Source organism: Saimiri boliviensis, chromosome 3 (genome assembly GCF_048565385.1).
Source record: "Saimiri boliviensis isolate mSaiBol1 chromosome 3, mSaiBol1.pri, whole genome shotgun sequence".
Lineage (NCBI taxonomy): Eukaryota > Metazoa > Chordata > Mammalia > Primates > Cebidae > Saimiri > Saimiri boliviensis.
The window spans coordinates 63,634,199-63,653,834 of record NC_133451.1 but is presented as its reverse complement, the minus strand read 5'-3'; the positions used below and the strand labels follow the sequence as shown (position 1 = coordinate 63,653,834).

General features: G+C 32.0%; 1 protein-coding gene across 4 annotated transcripts; it reads left to right on the top strand.

Moving 5' to 3' along the window:
- The first annotated feature begins 735 nt into the window (after positions 1-735).
- On the top strand, positions 736-19,183 carry SULT1E1 (sulfotransferase family 1E member 1). Of its 4 annotated transcripts, XM_010342571.3 has the most exons (10): positions 736-872; positions 1,917-1,986; positions 2,743-2,982; positions 4,360-4,513; positions 6,228-6,353; positions 7,301-7,398; positions 10,919-11,045; positions 12,857-12,951; positions 16,394-16,574; positions 18,290-19,183. In XM_010342571.3, exons 3-10 carry the CDS (start codon positions 2,812-2,814, stop codon positions 18,400-18,402), a joined length of 1,065 nt encoding a protein of 354 aa, XP_010340873.1. In that variant the 5' UTR covers positions 736-872; positions 1,917-1,986; positions 2,743-2,811; the 3' UTR covers positions 18,403-19,183. The 4 variants fall into 4 exon arrangements, with proteins under 4 accessions (XP_010340873.1, XP_074252329.1, XP_003931966.1 ...); XM_074396228.1 differs by lacking the exon at positions 2,743-2,982; XM_003931917.3 differs by lacking the exons at positions 736-872; positions 2,743-2,982 and having other exon boundaries at positions 1,899-1,986.
- Positions 19,184-19,636: the final 453 nt, after the last annotated feature.

The window sequence follows — 19,636 nt, the reverse complement described above, 5'->3', positions numbered from 1 at the left end:
GAGACTTCATAGATTCTTGTCATTAAAAAAATTAAGGTAAAGCCATGTCACAAGGTTAAAAATTCTATTGTGTGTTAAATTTGTGTATGTGTATATGTGTATATATATATATATATATATATATATATATATACATGCAAACACACACACTTAATTTATGTGTTAAATTTGTGTGTGTGTGTGTGTGTGGGTGTGTGTGTATATATATATATGTATATAAACTTAATTTTATGGGTATATTGTAGGTGTATGAATGATTGAATTTGTGCATTTAATGATTGTTTTCAATACACATTTTATTTAAGTCAAATAATACGACTAACTGCATAAAATCAAGTAAAATCAAAATCTAAATTTGCAAACCTGGTTACTGTTTTTCTACCTTGATTTTCTATTATGAAAAGCCCATTTTTCAGAAACCACCTAGCACTTTTTATTTTGCATAAGGCTAGATATTGTTCTCTGTAAAAACAGTGATCCCCTTAACTTCTTGTATTTCTTGAATAAATCAGCCACTTTTATTCAGTAAACAAATATTCAGTGCTTAGCCTACTATATGCCAGAAAAAATGCTAATTACAGAGTAAAATCTTTTTTTCAAGCTACTTATTATCTAAAAAGTACTCTGGACAACTAATCATTGATTACAACACAGTAGAATAAATGCTAGTTAGGAGAAACTGCCAAGTTTAAAAGTCACTTAGGGAAGCATAGAATCTTGTAAAAGTCAGACGATCTCTCAAAGGAAGTGTAATCTAACTGTAATTAAGAGAGAAATAAGAAGTAACAGGGTTGGAGGTATCGATGGGGTGGAACAAAGGAGAATTTTCTTAGTGAAGACAGAGTAATTGCAGAAAAATGAAAAGAAGAAAGGTAATGTACTTCTGGATTCCACACACTCCTGGCCATTTATTTTTCTAATCTCTTGTCTAAATTCCAAGTGTTGGTAGTTACCATTACCTGAAAATCTCATGATATGCCATTTTATGATTGGGAACAGAGAGAAGTCAGGTTTCTGAAATAATAACCGAAAGGTGAGTGATGTTTACATTCTTTCTTTAGCTGTCATCTGCTTTTTAAAATTTTCATGTCTGCTTAAGAGCTAAAGGCAAAGATTTTAAATATGTGATTTCCAATTGACATGTTAGAACACAACCCAAGTACTACAATAGCTCCTTTGGTAGGTCTTTTTTTTTTTTCCCAGTATAATATTTTTTTATTGCATTTTAGGTTTTGGGGTACATGTAAAGAACATGCAAGATTGTTGCATAGGTACACACATGGCCGTGTGATTTGCCGCCTTCCTCCCCCTCACCTGTATCTGACGTTTCTCCCCAGTTCTTAGTAAACAGAACAAGGTCTGATTGAAGGTGCTCGCTGTTCTGTTTCTTTCCTGTCATTGACTTCTTTCTCCTCACTCCAGTAAGTTTATTCTTTTGAAAGTTAGCCGTAGTCATGTCATCATTTATCAGTGACTGAATAAGGGATTCTCCCTTCCCAATCTCTTTTGTGTGTAGCTCCAGGCCTTTTCTTTCTCATCTTTTCCTTAACTTTTCTTTCTCCTTCTTCCCAAACCCCTGACGGCAAACCTAGGAATTTGAATATGAGGCAAAAAAATACATGTAGGAATTTGAATGTCAGCCAAATAGTTAAAAAAATAACAGCAGAATATTTCTACATCCCTATGAACAAACATGATTCTGTGTGGTTACTGCAGCTGCAGGTGTGCATTAATATCTACATTAATTATTGCGTCATGGACTTCACAAAGCCAAACCCCTCAAGTTAATCTCCGCCTCCTTTTCTGGCATTCAGAATATAAACTCACCAGAAACATTCCAAATGCAGAAGTGGTTCTCATCTTTTTTTTTTTTTTTTTTTTTTTTTTTTTTTTTTTTTTTTTTTTTTTTTTTGCAGCTTAAGATCTCCCTTGGTATTTGAAGAGATCTCAACTGGATAAATTTCTTTCACAGGATCATCTAAACAGGTTGTACTTTTTGTTATTAATATGAATACTTAGATTTTAGTTATGGAAAATATGGAATGCAAATTATGTATCACAAAGCTGTTAAAAATAAAATATAGAGAGATCAAAGTCTTTGTTGATACTTTAGTTTTTTAATAATATAAACATTGAAAACCTTTTGAAATAACTTATTGTTAAAAATAGTATATTTATGTAGTACTCTGTTGCTTATTGCTTTAATGTAAAACTACAGTAGTATTGCTACCTTAAAAGTGCTGAATGCTGGACATGCTTTCCATTTTACTGATGAGAAAATAAAGTAAGCAGGGTAGAAGCAGGTAGAATAGAGATTGAGGGTGAAGACTATGAGAACCTTATGTATTTATATCCACTGTATTGCAGCACTGATCACAGGGCCTAGGAGCAGGTAGACATTCACACAGGGAGTATTTGCTAGATAAAAGGCAGGTTGGAAGATGCAGGAGGGGAGGAAGAAAAAGAAGGAGAGAGGAAAGATAAAACTCTGAGTTTAATTTTTTAAATGTATGTAAAGAGTTAGGAGTTTAATTTTTAACCATTTTTTATTGATGTTTCTTTCTGAACAACTGACCTATGTACTTATGATATGAAACTGACAATTTCTAACTGAAATACATGTTTTGAGAAAAAGGGGAACACATGGAAAGTAAATCCATACATTGCAATATGAGACAATTTAGCAAAAGGAACAAAGTGAGAAAAGATATTTTATTACATGCCACCTACTTTGTCTCTCAGACCAAAATTGACTATGAAGGGGTAGCTGGGAGTCAGCCAACTGCTTAATGATGCATCTACCACTCCCAGATGACTATAAGCCAATTCTCACAAACTTGGCTGAAAACCAAGAAAGTAATTCACATGAATAAACAAATCAACAGGCAGGACAAGTGGTGGTGCCCTGTATACACATTTCCTACAGTGAAAGATCTATTTTCTGAAACTAAAGAGAAAGCTTGGAGAACAAGAAATTTATTGGTAAGACTAATTTATATTTTGGAAATAGAAATCATATAATTTTGATGACATTATATTTGATATGACCTAGAGGAAGCTTTTAAAAAGATTGAGATTACCCTAAGGGCTAGGGTAATTATGTGTGTTGAAGAATTTATCAGGCAGCTCTTTGGGCAAATGTGAACAGGAGGAAAACCTAGAAAGGATAGTGTCAGGAAGGACAAAATATGTTGAGAAGCTATGTCATAAATTCAAAATAAGTTAAGTCTGGTGGTGGAAAAACAGTACTAAAGGAATTTGAAAGCTAATGAAAGAAAGTTTGCTTAATTAAAAATTCTGTTACTAACCCTGAACATGGAATAGATCGTCATGGGATCAGGAGATGAATTAGGAAATGATAACCATCTTGCTTAAACTTATAATGGGAGTATCCAATACCTTATTGATCAAATGGGAAAAAAAGCAATTTTAAAGGTGACAAAGGAATTCTTTATACTCTCAAGATTCCATCACAATGTCATTAATTTCATCTTCTTTTCTTTTAAATATATTCACCAAGCATTTGGATTATTTTCGTAAAATGATACATATTCCAAGAACTTAAAAATCTCTGACTCAGATATCTGGCAATAATAATCAAAATAATAATAATAATAATAAAATCAAATATTTATTGTTATTTAATGTATACATAATTGGATAATTTACTAAAATACTGTAATTCTGGAATCCTTTGTCTTTTTATATGCCCCAGCAATTTTTAAAGTAATTGGAGGCTCTGCGGTTTTCATTTATCATAGAAATATCAAGTATATCCACATTTTTATTTAGTTTTAAGCATTTTGCTTCATAATCACTTGAGCTTTCCTATTCTTTTATGTGTCAGACATCTTTCTAATACAATTTTAAAAAACAGATCTAAAAACCATCATTCTCAGCAAACTGACACAAGAACAGAAAACCAAACACCACATTTTGCACTCAAAGGCGCGTGATGAACAATGAGAACACTTGGGCACATGGAAGAGAACAACACTCACTGGGCTAGGTGGTGGGGTGGAGGGCAGGGAGGATGGGGAGGGATAACACCTAGAGAAATGCCTGATGTAGGTGAAGGGGGGTAGAGGGATGGAGACAGCAAACTACCATGGCAGGTATCTACCTATGCAGCAATCCTGCAGGATGCTGGATGTGCACATGTACATCAGAGCCCAAACTACCATTTAAAAAATTATTTAAGCACCAAAACTATTTCATGTGTAATTTTATTGTTTTTGCCCTATATGTGCAACAACTAAGAAGTGCTAGCTATGTAGAAGGGTCTCATTATATATATATAGTTGTTCATGGTGAAATAGTGTTAAATACATACAAAACATAAAGCACTTTTTTTTTCAGTGTACGACAATGAATTCTGAATTTGACTATTATGAAAAGTTTGAAGAAGTCCATGGGATTCTAATGTATAAAGAATTTGCCAAATATTGGGATAATGTAGAAACATTCCAGGCAAGACCAGATGATGTTGTCATTGCCACCTATCCTAAATCTGGTAAATCTATTTGTTATTCTTTTTCACCTAAAAATAATAAACTTACCCTAAATGTTACGGTGTTCATGTCGTACACACTCATTCTCTATATGCAGTAGTTTTGACATAGACATAGAAAATGTTGCTCTATTCTCTGACCACAATTTTTACCTATAACTTGAATAGCACATTGACAAATGGATGTTGTTGAGCACAGTTAGAAACCAAAACCAACGTAATGTATAGTAATGAACCTGTATTCATCCAGTAATGAAAATCTAAAACTACCAACTGTTTACCTTATGCCATTAATGTTGTTTTATACACAGAGTATGACCACCAATTTTTACAGATATTTTAAAACTCTCTTTCAGCTCACCAGCTCTTTATCCATAAGCATAGTTTTGTAGTTTTACACCTATAGACTTTTAGAAATTAGACTAGTCCAAATTCATATTTCTCTATCTGGTTGTTCCACTTACTACTTAGAAATAAAGCAAAATACTAAATATGCCCTTCTTTACCTTAACTCTAAATCTGCTTCTTTTTTTCTTCCCTACTGGAATCAATGGCAGCACAATGCCAATCGTCTGAAGAGGAAACCTGTGAGCTATTCTAAGTTCAATCCTTCTTGCTTCTTCATCTGCCATTTATAATCAATCAAAATGTTTTGGCCATTTAGTCTGATAGATATGTCTCACAGATAGCCTCTTAACAGGCCTCTTGTCTCCTTTCCTATGGATCCCTTACTCCACTGTGTTTATTCTAGCCCTAGAGAAAATATTCTAAAACAGAATCCTGATAATCTTGCTCTTCTGCTTAACATATGTCAATATTTTTCAATGACTTTTTTTAAAAAACAACTTAGACTCTTTAGTATGAACTATAAGCCTTGCTATATCTGCTTGCCTGAGCCCCAACTCCTCTCTTCAGATAGACTCTTTGATTTAGGTCTTATAGTCTATTTCCAATTATTTTCCTAACCACTATGCCATTCTCAAGTGCCAACTTTAGATTAAAAAGAGAGACTGGGCTTCTGCCTGGTAGAACTCTCTCTTACCTCCCACAACTGGTGATTTCATTCCAGTAATTATTAAGGCTAAGCTCAATGATTACATCCTTTCAAAGGCATTTCTTTTCAAAATATGATGGTAGCAGCAGCAACAGTGGCAGCAGCAATAACAGTAGCAGCAGCACACTGAGTTATATATTCCTCCTTAGAAGTTATTTAAATCCCTGTACCCATCTTATACAACAGCATCTTAATAAAAACAGAAAGTATTGTCACTACTGAACAATGTCACTGACTTTTCAAAGTGCTTTTAGCTCCCATAGGACAGGAGCCAGATTTATCCTTTGTTATGCCATCAGTAAAATTTTTGATTGAAGGCATGTTTGTATGCATCACCTATTATTGAAGCCTTCTCAATTTTTAGATGTAAAAATTAAAGTCCAAAACTGTTATCAGCTTATACAATGTCACAATTCATCATGAACAAATTTGGACACAGGTCTCAGATGTGCCTTACTATAATTTTCATCTTTATCTCTTAAAGTCATTTTTGTGTCCTAAACATAAAATATTATAGAAACTATTTCTTGAGTCTGACTATTCAGACACCCTTTAAATAGTATTGCACTGGTACCTTTCTACTTTATCCATCCCTAAATTCAGCACTCCTGTCATTAACTCTACATGGTCAGCAGGAGACTCAGGTTTATTTAATTTTTACAGGCACAACCTGGGTTTGTGAAATTGTGTATATGATCTATAAAGAAGGTGATGTGGAAAAGTGCAAAGAAGATGCAATTTTTAATCGAATACCTTTCCTGGAATGCAGAAATGAAAGCATGATGAATGGTAATATTCAGGTTTATTTTAGAAACTATTTGCATATATTCTAAGGTGTGTATGTAGATGGTACAAGCAATGAGATTATAAGCAATAATGGTAATTAGTATAAGGTCTTCTACATAAGAGAGCATATAAATTTAAACTTAAATTTTGACAGGCTTTGTAGTACAGCATATGGATAGCATGTGTCTGGAATAGAGTGAATAAAGACAATTCTTGTACGCTTTCAGCAGTGTTTAACAATATGTAAACATTTATGTCTCTGTGGGCTGAATGTGATCTTTTAAATATTGAGAAAATACTAATAAATTTTTCAATGATATGTGCAAAAATATATTTACCTCAGATTCTTTTAATATTGTGGAAAATTAGAAACAACCTAAATGCAAATCAACAAAAGAATGGTTAAATATTGTATAATAACAGCATAAAATTGTTAAAAATTTTTGGATGTTTCTTGATATTGCAGTGTAAGCATAATATACTGAGAGAAAAAGACAATTAGAAGCTATCAAAATGTTTATGTGTGTGCATGGCATTGTGATGGCTGTAAATTTGAGGATATAAGTAGATTTGCACAGAAGGTTGATTGGCAAAATATTAATGATTGCTCCCAGGTGATGAAATTTTATTTTATTTTATATTTTTCTCTGTAGTTTTCTCTATCTGTATTTCTTTCTTTCATAGTGTTATTATGAACACAATATAGATTTTTTAATTTTTAATTTTTGTAAATATATATTAGATGTAAATATGGGCTTGGGGTACATGAGATGTTTTGTTATAAGCCTGCAATGCATAATAATTACACCATGGAAAATGGGGTATCCATTTCCTCAATAGTTTATCCTTCATGTTACAAACAATCTAATTACAATATAAATATCTATATAAATCGGCATAAATAGTTAAAATTTTTGATGTTGCCTAACCTTTACTTTTTAAAAAATCAGGAGTAAAACAATTAGAAGAGATGAATTCTCCTAGAATTGTGAAGACTCATTTGCCACCTGAACTTCTTCCAGCTTCATTTTGGGAAAAGAATTGTAAGGTAACTGGAGTCAAGTGTTCTCAAAACTCCATCCAACTCCAAGAAACGATAAAATGATCTCATCAGTTATGCACACTTGTTTATTTGTTTTTCCATTGATACTATAGATGTTTAACAAGTGTGGAATACAACAAATGTAGACTACAACTCTGTCTTTTGCCAAATGCAGTTCTAAAAAGTCTTGTTAAACTCCGAAGCTAAGACTAAGTTTTTACATCTGTAGAAGAAAGATAATAATAATATCTTTTTCATAGAGTTGTTATAGGATTAAATGATAATGCTTGTAAAGTGCTTCACACAATTCCTAGAATGTTGTAAACAATATGGTAGCTACTTTTGTATTTGTTGTTTTTACCAATTGTAACTGAATTTTCCTCCTTCGAATAATACTGTGCTTCGTGTTGTTAGGCATGCAAATGAACCAGAAAAGGATAGATCAGATAAGCGTTGTGTAATAACTATGTATTGAGGACCTGTTATGTGCTAGGGACATAACAGTAAGACACATGCAATCCTTGTCTTCATGGACACAGTCCACTGGAGTAAAAGGACAAGCGAACTGTGAAAGAAGTATCATAGGTCTAGTAAGAGAGAGAAATTTAACTCAGACTGTGGGGGTAGTGAAGGCATCCAGGAGAAACATTTCAGCTGATATTTGAATGATGTGTAGGAGTGATGCAAATTCAGAGATAATCTGAGGGAGCATCTGAAATCTGTTCAGTTTGGCTGGAAGATTAAGTATATATATTGGATAAAAGGTAAAAGGAGATTAGCTAGAAATTGATTATAAGATATATTGAAAGTCAAGTTAAGATGTTTGGACTATTTCATTTTAATGGTAATGAGGAGTTATAGACATACTAAGCTTATAATTTATACTATTAGTTTTGCTCTTTAAAAATAGTGCTATACATAACCTCAAAATACAGGGGATACACGAAGTCTGAGACAACCAATTCTTTTCTTCAAGACCTTTCTACCACCAGGGCTGTTCTTCAAGATCTTATAGTACTATTTGTAATTATCACTAAGAAAAAAGGGGATATATCCCAGTCATAAAATATGGTCATTTTGTAATCTGATACATGGCATATTTGACATTTCCTAGAGATCTACAGACAAAAATTTCAAAGATTTCCATGTTAGTTTGTTTTTATCATTAGCAATCCTAGATAGACCATATACATCCTGCTGAAGTTATTCTGTATGTAGGGGCTGTCTCATTAGTAAACACCAGTAATATACTTTCCAGAAGATGTGGCATTATTATTTATTAAGAGATTGACCAAGACACTTTTTTCCTCTGGAGGATGGGTGGTGGACTTGCTGTTAACTCCTTACGTCTCAAATAGAAACAGGTACCATACATTTATAATAGTCCAAGTCTTCACAGAGCTGCCTGTTTTTCAGAGGTTATCAAAGAGTAGGAGATAGAGGGATTCATGTTTGGAGTATTTCCAGAGTGATTTACAGAGGAACAACAACAACAAAAAAAAACAAATATATGGAGGATATTTGTAAATATCCTTTTCCAAGTGGATAAAGGATATTTGGAGTGATGGAGCAGAGACTCTAACTGACAAAGAGAAGAAAGTGACAAAAAGTAGCAGGTTAGTGGATAATATCAGTAACTGAGGCCAGTGGATTCGAGCCCTTGGTGTGATTATAGGAGAGGTATGTGGAATAACTGATGGGGAAGAAGGAAGAAGCAGAATTTCTTGAAAGAAAAGATTATGGCTCAGGATAATGCTTCAAAAGTGAAACCTTTATGGTGAAGACATGATCCGGTATTTGGTTACAAAAGTGGTTGTCTGAAGTAACATAGAAGTAATGATCAATGACTACATGAACATCAAGTAGATCACACTTACAGACACTAAAATTACACAAATGAGAAAAGAATTTGGATGGAGAGTGAAACCATGAGGCAGGTGTTCAAATTTTCAGTTAAAGCAAGGGAATGTCTGAAAACTTAGAAATGGCATCAGATTGAAGAGGTATAGAAAGTATCATAGGAATAGGGGTCTTTAAAGTGCAGAATTTTAAAGATAGATTATAATCACAAGTGAATCACTGGCAAACTAGTAACTTTGACTCAAGAGAGATGTAGCACAAGTCTCATCTTCAGGAAAGAACTAGATTTCCCTTGAGGACAGAAAAATGAGTATGTGCCGTAAAAAGTTTGGAGTATTGAATAAGAGCTGCCAAAAGAAATGCTATAAACTAACAGGAGGTTAGGGAAAGAGAGATCACTTTTTTCTATCTGGGAAAATAAAAAGCCTGATGGAGGATGTGGAAGCAAGCTATAAAATATAAATCACATTTTGAGAAACAGAAAACATTCAAGAATCGGCGAATAGAACAAAGAAGACAAGGGACGAAAATTCTGAAGTAAATTAATGCATATATTGGCAAAGGGTTCCATTCAGCCAATAAATGAAAAGAACTAGGAAGAGTTATAATTAAGATTGGAAAAGTTCAAATTCACTAATGATGAATTTTATATGAAAAAATGTTCACTTTTATTCTCTAGTATTTAGAGGCTTTTACAAGAGGGCCATAAAAATGAGAGCCAAACATTTGAGAATAAGCTAGATTTCTATAAAACTGTTAGAAAATATCTTCAGTAAGACAATTTAGTAGGTTTAATCATATTCCATAAACAGTGGAGACTCAACAGTACTCTTTCATGATAGTATTTAGGTGCCCGAGCGCCTAAGTAGGAGACCATATGGTTACTGGATTTGACTTTTGCAGATCTTTTCATGCAGCATTCAGTATCAGACCTAGAGTAGACCACAGATAATGTAACCCAAATCATTTGTTTAGTAAAGAAAATATTTAGGTCCAAAATTGCCGGCACTTTGTATTCTTAGTGCCAAAACTAGAAACTAAAGCCATTGCTTTCTGACAACTAATTTGTTGGTATTTATTCTGCATGTAAAATGGAAACTAACAAGGTGTTGGCAGAGATTATATTTTCACTGAATTCAATGTGCATGTAAATAAAACCTCATAAACATTTTTTTTCCTGCAATATTGAAAGTGAAGAGACCTCAGAACTATTTTTTTTTAATTACGCAGAGTGGTGGTAGTATAAAGACCAGAGCACTGTATAGCTGATTGACTGATAGACCAAATGCTTTATTCTCATTGATTTAGTCTCAATGCTATATTGTTATTAAACTTCAGCTTAGTCTCTTCACTTATAAATTGGGAATAACAAATAATCTAACTGGCTTAATTAATACCGATGAATTTTACAACACTCAAATGAGGTATTATTTGTGAAAATGGCAAAGCCAAAACTTGAGAACAAACAGAACACAACACTACAAAAACCACTGTCAGCTCAGGTTACTGAAGATGTCTTTATAAATTATTTTACATGCTTTATGTATTTTGTAAAGTGAATGTGTACTATGCTGATAGTTGAAAATATAAATCTTTTTGTTAAAGATCTTGATGAGTGTGTTTGAAAAAATATTAAGTGATTTAATATACAATTTCATCCTCTCAGATGATCTATCTTTGCCGGAATGCAAAGGATGTGGCTGTTTCCTTTTATTATTTTTTTCTAATGGTGGCCGGTCATCCAAATCCTGGATCCTTTCCAGAGTTTGTGGAGAAATTCATGCAAGGACAGGGTATGAACAGATTCTTTACTCTGAATTTTTTTTCAAGATGCTACAAGACAAATGCCATCTCTGAGTAAAAGTTTTTATTTGTTCTGCTATGTTTTCTTCCATGATTCATACTTAAAACACAGAAATTCTGAAGGTGCCTTGAGATTTACAGCAAGCATAAGGTGTCCAGATGTAGATGGCAAATAGCAGAATCTGAGCACTCTGGTCCAACATATAAAAATAAATATGTGGAAGTATGTTTTGGGGCAGGGAGTAGCAATTTTACTCTTCATGATTGAGACTCACTGTCTGATTTTCTGCCGTGTCTATTTTTAGTAGAAAAAAAGTGTTTTATGTCAAGTTATTACAGCTCTATTGAACAAGGGGTCAGGGAAAGATTAGAGAAGAGAGAATGTCCATTTGTTTCCAATAAAATTGTCAGGTTCTATATGAATCTGGAATTCACAAAGAAGTTTGACTATTTACAAAACTCTTCCTCATTCTACCCAGTGTGCAATCTGAATATTTTAGCCAGGTTTCTCAAATTTGTCAAGAACTACTTGAGCAGATATTCTGGGAAATTTTTCTTTTTTATTAAACACTGTGACTAAAGTGTTTAAGTTTGAGGGACAAAGGGTGCAGGATAGTCTAGTATTCACTGAAGAAGGCCATTCTAATCATGTAGTAATCATTATAAAGAAAAATAATAATGTGTTTTTATATTCACAGATAATAATATTGGCTCGATAAAGTAAGGTATATGTGTGCTTGTCTAGTATTCACTAAAGAAGGCCATTCTTTCACGTTGATGATAGTTTTCTGGGGAGCAAAGAAAAAAGAAAAAGCCATTCTGATCATGTAGTAACCATTATAAAGAATAATAATAATGTGCTTTTGTATCCACAGATGATAATATTGACTCAATAAAGTAGGGTATATGTGTGCTTTGTATTTGCTGCTACATTTTGGGAAAATTTTTGCTAAAGCATAATGAATAAAATATATTCCTTAAGATTGTCAAGACCTGCACTGTATGGCAGAGAAACATAATTTTGCATCACTACAAAGAGATAAATGAGATCACTACAAATTTCATTGCAGAACTTTTTCTGTAAACAAAAAATTCCCTAATGGAGTCAGAGAACAGAGGAGGTACAAAATGACTTAAGGCAAAGTAGAATGTTTTGACTCACACAATATTTTATTATTTTGTCAGCTTTATATTTTATGAAACATTTTTAGTATGAGTGAGAGAAGAGAAAAAATAAGAGATAGCATTTGGTTACATCACATCATTTCTAAAATCTAATTTCCTGGGGTGAGAATGATATAAGAGTACCTAGGAGAACACGCCTTAACATGTAAACAAATAGTGTAATAAATACATGGTTACTATTTTCAGTTGCCAATCTAGTTTGTAAATGATAAATTGGAGATCAGAAATATACTCTTCTATCAGACCACTGATCATTTCATTGAGTTAATTCCCTTCACTAACAACTTGATTTGACACATACACACACATACCCACACATCAGTTTCAACAATTTTCTCATAAGTTTTAAATCAAATTGTTGACAGACTTTCACTACTCTGTTCTGTCATAAACTATGTTACATGATAAAATTCACATTATTTTTACATACATAGATTATTTAACATACTTGGCCTCTCTTGCGGCAGAGAACTTTGCTTAAGATATACAGCTTATCTATTTTTTATTTCATGATCATCTATTTATATTTATTTGTTGCTATTGTTTCTTGGACACTAGTTTTCAAGGAGTTATAGAGATGATATCATTTTTACATTGTTTTTCTCTTTAATTTTAGTTCCTTATGGTTCCTGGTATAAACATGTAAAATCTTGGTGGGAAAAGGGAAAGAGTCCACGTGTACTATTTCTTTTTTATGAAGACCTGAAAGAGGTGAGGAACTGGAAATGTATAAGCAACTTGACAATTTCTAAGATGTTAGCATTTGAAAATATTCGGGGTACAAAAATCTTTCTTTAAATAAATGTTGATAATCATATAAATTTTTAAAAGAAAAGGACCAAAATAATCCAGATACTTTGACATAGATTTGAAGCTAGCAAATAAAAATATTCCAAAAGTGAATACATTTTAAACCACAAGTCTCAAAAATTTCAAAGACAAAACTTGAAAGAACTTGAGTTCATTAAGCAATAACAACACACACACACACACACACACACACACACACAGAGACACACACACATTCACACATAAGGAATCAACATGGACGAATAATTAACAGGTATTCAAATGTAGAGATGTTGCAATTGTTAGATAGTACTATAAAATAACCATGCTTAATATGTTTAAATAAATAAAGGATGAAATTTTAAAAATTACAAAGAAACAAAAGCTGTTAAAATTGACAGAGTGGATTTGAAAAAATAGTCAAATAGAATTTCTAAAAATATTTAAAAAATAAATATGGAAAATTAAAAGATGAGTTTAATAATAGATTAGACATGGCTACCTAGTGAATTATTGAAGTAAAAGATGGAGCTAAGTAAATTCCATAGAAGGTAGCACAGTGACATAAATAGACTATTTGATGACAAGTAATGGTTCTTACTAAGTATTAGCATTTAAAAATTAAGAAAGTGATTGGTTTATATGATACAGTGATAAGGTTTCACATATATCAACTTAAACTTCCAGAATAAGAATATAAAGAGAATGCTGAGATATTAATAAACACATTTTTTATGGACTTAAAATTTTCTCATAATAGAATTTTTCTTTGTTAGTGTAATTCAAAATAAAAATCACTATGAGACACCCATTTTACACCCACTACACTGGTAACAATTTAAAAATCTGACAGTAAGAAATATTAGGATGTGAATCAGTGAAAAGTAACCCACTGTTGATAGTATCATAAACAGAAACACTGTGGAAACAACTTGCCATTGACTAGCAAAGACAAAACATACCTGAAGTTTAAGGCCCTGAAATTTTACTCTTAGATATCTACTCTAGAAAAACTCTGGCTTATGTACATTAGGTTATATATACAACAATTTTCATAGTAGCACTCTTCATAACCACAAAAATGGAAAACAACCCAGATATATATATACCGAAGAATCAATATATAATCTATTTTATTGTATTGCAATTATATATCATATTGTAATGAAAGGGAATACACTTCAAAAACACACATCAGTTAGGTAAAACCAAACTATATGTTGTCTAGGGATACATACCTAACTTTGAAAACTATAAAGTAGAGCAGATAATTTGAAATTAGCAGAGTTTTTTTCTATTTTTTTCAATTGTTTTGCTTTTGTGGATAGGAATAGATGGTGAAAGAAATAATAATAATAATAATAAAAAAACTAAGAAAGCTGTGAATGTTCTATTCCATAAGTTGGGTATTAGGTAATAGGTGCTGTACATAGTTTTATTCTTTCAATGAGATATATACATATAACTCATAAATTTTAAAAAGATAGAAAAAATAATGAGTTTCTTTAAGAGGTGAGAAATTTTCTCTATTTTCTTAGCCTTTACTGCCACCAAAAAAGCAATTGATCTCCATGTCTTATTCATATATTTGAATACTCTTTAAAATCCTTCATAGTATTTCAGTAATTTTAGAGTTGTTTTGGTGAGCATTTATTTAAAATAAAATCATAAACAATATTTCATAAATTAAATTATTTCTTTATAGAACTTAACACTATATCAAATTTGAAAAAGAAAAGCAGCCATGATCTACAGTTTATTATATTATTATTATATTATCTAATTTTCTCTTCCATAACTAGACTATTAATGATAGAGAACATGAAGTGCACACAAGCAAAGTTCAATAGTTACTCTAACTTTCCTCCTTCATTCCAAATTGTCCATGCCTACTTGCTCCCTATTTTGGCCAGTAATGACCGTGTTTAGGTCCTCTATATTTGAATCAATGAGAAGGCTAAGAGTACACAAATTAATTTTAATTATTTCTACAATGTATACAGTAGAAAGAAAACAAAGTATTAACACTATATATACACAGATATCTCTATATACAAGATTATGTGTATGTATTATGTACATACACATACATATAAGATATCCATTTTACACCCATATATACACAGAATATAATTTTATTATGCCTTGAAGCATCTTCTTTTTAATTTTAAATTTTAATTTCTATGGGTACATAGTAGGTATATATGTTTTTGGGATACATGACATTTTTATATAGGCATACAAGGTGTAATAATCACATCAAGTTAATGAGGTATTCATCACCTCAAGCATTTATCATTTCTTTGTGTTACAAACATCTCAGTTATATTATTTTAATTATTTTAAAATGTACAATGAATTAATGTCAACTGTAGTCACCAAGATGTGCTTTCCAATACTAGATCATTCTATCTAGCTCTATATAGTACATATTAAGTATTCCCAGTTCCCTTTTGAGTAAGATAGACAAGTAAATAAAACATTACAAAAAGGCACATGGCAAATTAGATTTATTTAAACATTTATGGGAGCAAAACAGGATCATCTACATAAAATTAGAATAGCCAAGAATATTATCCCAAAGAAACTGATAGATAAGCTGAAGTGTAAAAGGCAAGCTATAATTTATTAAGCAGAGAATTTAGGAAAAGCATTTGGCATAGAAAGAAATGTGAACTTGAATACATGTTGCGGTTGGTCTTGCAAATGGTTGCACTGAGTGATATAGCGGAATAATGGGGTATATTACAGGAGTGGCATAGAGATTGGAATGTTTGTAGCTCTGGTGTACAGACAGTTGATGTTGCATTGTATTTAATTTTTTACACCTTTTCTTAATCTTTCTGGTTTGCTTCTCATTAATTACATCAATAAATTAGGAGAAAAATGAAAGTTAACTGCATATTCTTATCCCCCAAACTGATTTTTCACAGGAAGTTTTAGATTTTGAGTGTGTATATTTGCATTCATGGATAATATATATTAATTGCAATTATGCATCAAGGACTATAATTAGCATTTACAGACATATCTCATTTAGTGTTTTGAAGAATCTTTAAAGTATCCTTTATAAACATTTTATGGATGAGGAAAATTATGCTTTTTTTTTACTGTACTTTAGGTTCTGGGGTACACGTGTAGATTATGCAAGATTGTTACATAGTTACATACATAGCAAGGTGGTTTGCTCCCTTAATCCTTAAAATAACTTTTATAAAATTCCCTAAAGGCTTTTTTTTTCTCATTATAAATCTAATTCTAATATCAGTAGGAGAAAAGAGAAAGGGATATTTTCTCTCTTTCATTTCAATATCTATTTATTCTGCTTTAGCAATTTACTTTTCAGAACATTTTCTCTCCCTAGGATATCAGAAAAGAGGTGATAAAATTGATACATTTCCTAGAGAGGAAGCCATCAGAGGAACTGGTGGACAAGATTATACGTCATACTTCATTCCAGGAGATGAAGAACAATCCATCCACAAATTACACAACTCTTCCAGACGAAATAATGAACCAGAAAGTGTCGCCCTTCATGAGAAAGGGTGAGAAAGTCATGCAGTTTGCCTGGATGCTAGAGGAGGGCACAGGGTGATATGGTTATAGGCAAAAATTTAGTGCGGCATTTTAATGCCTATGGACCCAGCTTAAATTTCCTTCAGCAGTCTCTCACATTTGAACACCCTCTTTAAGTTACACTTCTACTATACTGTAATTACCTATTGATTATTTAGCATGTGCATCGTATTATATTAAAAATAACCAGCAGACACCTCAATCTCAGTGCTGGAAATAATACCATACCCTATTAGCTGTCATTTACCAAGGCTGTGTGCCTCAGTGCTACAACATATATCATATAGTTCCTTTAAGTTCTAACCAGAAATTCCACAGAAAGATTTTATTTCTTTATCTTTTCAATTTGAAGAAATAAAGTTAGAATAGTTTGTCAACACTTTTTTTTTTAACAAGTGGCAAACACCTTTCAAGGGTAAGTGGCAAAAAATAGAAATTTAAATACAGCTCTGATTAGCAAAAATATCAACATATAAAGAAAAGAAAAATCTGTTTGGAAGGAGGCACAGCCTGATGAGACACAGCCAGTTAACAAATTTAAAGGCATGTAAGACACTTAGATGTTTACTGTGAGGAAGCAAAAACAAACAGAATAGAAACAAATCTTACTCTTTGAACCATATTGTCAGTGAGAGAGTCAGGAAAATTTTAAAATAACAGAAATAACAAACCTGGTACTGGAAAAAAAGCAGGGAGCCACTGAAAAGGGAATCAATTCTCAAATTATATTTTAATTATGTATTCTTTTGATTATTTCCTTTTTCAAAATTCTACATATAAATATTACAGAAGACTTAAAACAGTTGTCGTACTTACAAACAGTGCCTTGCTGCTATGCCCTCAGACCCTATCTGATGTTTTAGGATATATATTTTCTTCTGGTTTTGGGTTATTTCAATGAGAAAGTTTAGAGCTCCTTGAGCTAGAGGACAAATGAACTCTTGACTAGTCTAAAAAAGAAGGTCACTTCCTTCTGCAAGGTGAGTGTTGGAAGTGTGATGGAAAGCAAAACAGGTGAACCTTTCTGGACTACTGTAATTACCCAGATGGGAAACATTCTCAAGCTGGCAGTAGCAGAAGTGGTTAAGAGGCAGTAGATACAAAGATACCCGGAATATAAATAATAAATTAGATGATGTGGTTAAGGGAATAACATCCAAGATTATGTTTGGATATCTGTTGTTGCCACTACACAGGTTATTAAAAAGTAATTGGAGAAAACACAATATGATAAGGCATAAAATGAATTTATTTTTGAACTAATTTAATTTGAAAAACTTGAACAACTTCCAGGTGGCAAAGTCATGTAGGCAGTTGTATATAAAGCATAAGTCTGGATTTGAGTGCTATCAGCATTAAGATGATATTTAATACTTTAAGAGTGGGTAAAACATGGATCTTATCCTGGGAGCCCCAACAAGTGAGATGACACTTGAGAACGATAAAGTAAGTGGCATATGAAGAAAGAATCAGAGAATTAAATTTGCTATTTTTAAACCAATTAAGACAAATTCATCTTTGTAAGCTCAAATAAGTAAATTAATAATGGTATACATTTTATTCCTAAAATTGAGAATTACAAGTATAATATTTGATCAGGTGTTAATGAAAGTGATGAAATTAGCAAACCTAATGATTCCTTTGTGAAGACCTAATATTTATTGTACTTTCTTTTTTGTTACAGGAATTATAGGGGACTGGAAAAATCACTTTACAGTAGCCTTGAATGAAAAATTTGATAAAAATTATGAGCAGCAAATGAAGGAATCTACACTGAAATTTCGAACTGAGATCTAAGAAGGCCTTTCTTAATATATATGATTAAATATTTCATTTTATTATTCTTCACTTTTTCTTATTTTGGATTGCTATAAAATACATAATCATGGTTATGTTGACATTTTCTTCTTAAATTTTTGTTTAACAATTTTTTTTTTTTTTTTTTTTTTTGAGACAGAGACTCATGCTGTTGCCCAGGCTAGAGTACAGTGGCACAATCATGGCTTGTTACAGCCTGGATCTCCTTGACTCAAATGATCCTCTCATCTCAGCCTCCCAAGTAGCTAGAACTACAGGCATGTATATGTATGCTTGGCTATTTTTTTAAAGTTTTTTTCTAGAGATGAGGTCTTACTATATTGTTCAGGCTGGTCTTGAATTCCTGGGCTCAAGCCTCCCAAGTAGTTGCAGCATCAGGCCCACATCACCATGCTCAACTAATTTTTATTTATTATTATTTTTTGTATAGATAGAGGCTTGTTATATTGCCCAGGCTTGTCTCAAACCCTTGAGCTCAAGTGATCCTCCCACACAAGCCGCCCAAAATGTTGGGATTACAGGGATGATCCATCATGCCTGGCCCAGGTTACATGTTTATTGAGCTGTACATATATACAAAAAATAAGAAACTTTTTTCCCCACTATCATCTCTTAAATTTTATTTCTTTTTCTTTTGCTTCCTCTTCTTTTCTACTTTTTATAAATATTATGCACAATTATAACCTATGAGAATAATGTTGTAACACAGATGATTCATCTTGTTAGAGCTGTATTAAAAATAAACAAGCATTTCAAATTATTTTTTGTGATTGATTTTTCCAGTTAGTAGGACATAAGTATTTTTTTATATATATATAATTATATATATTATATATAGTATTATATATATGTTACATAAACTTTGAAGACTAGAAGAATGAAAGAATATACAAATTGGGGGCATAACTATAACTATTATTTTCTTCCTTGTTTTCTTTTACTATTTTTTTACTTTAATTTATTTATTATACTTTAATAAACACTTTAATAAAAACTTCATAGTATGGGACTTTCCCACAGCATATAATAAATATTCAAGAGTACATGTTGATATAAATAAATGATTAGTTAAATAATTAAATGCAGTAAATAAATATCCCACACAGAAGAATTTCACCTATTTGTGTACAGTTTCCTGTGCAATTCCTCAAGTGTGAGATTTATATAGGGGCTTTCTCATAAAGGAGGAAGAGTGCTGTGTGAGGGAAAGAGT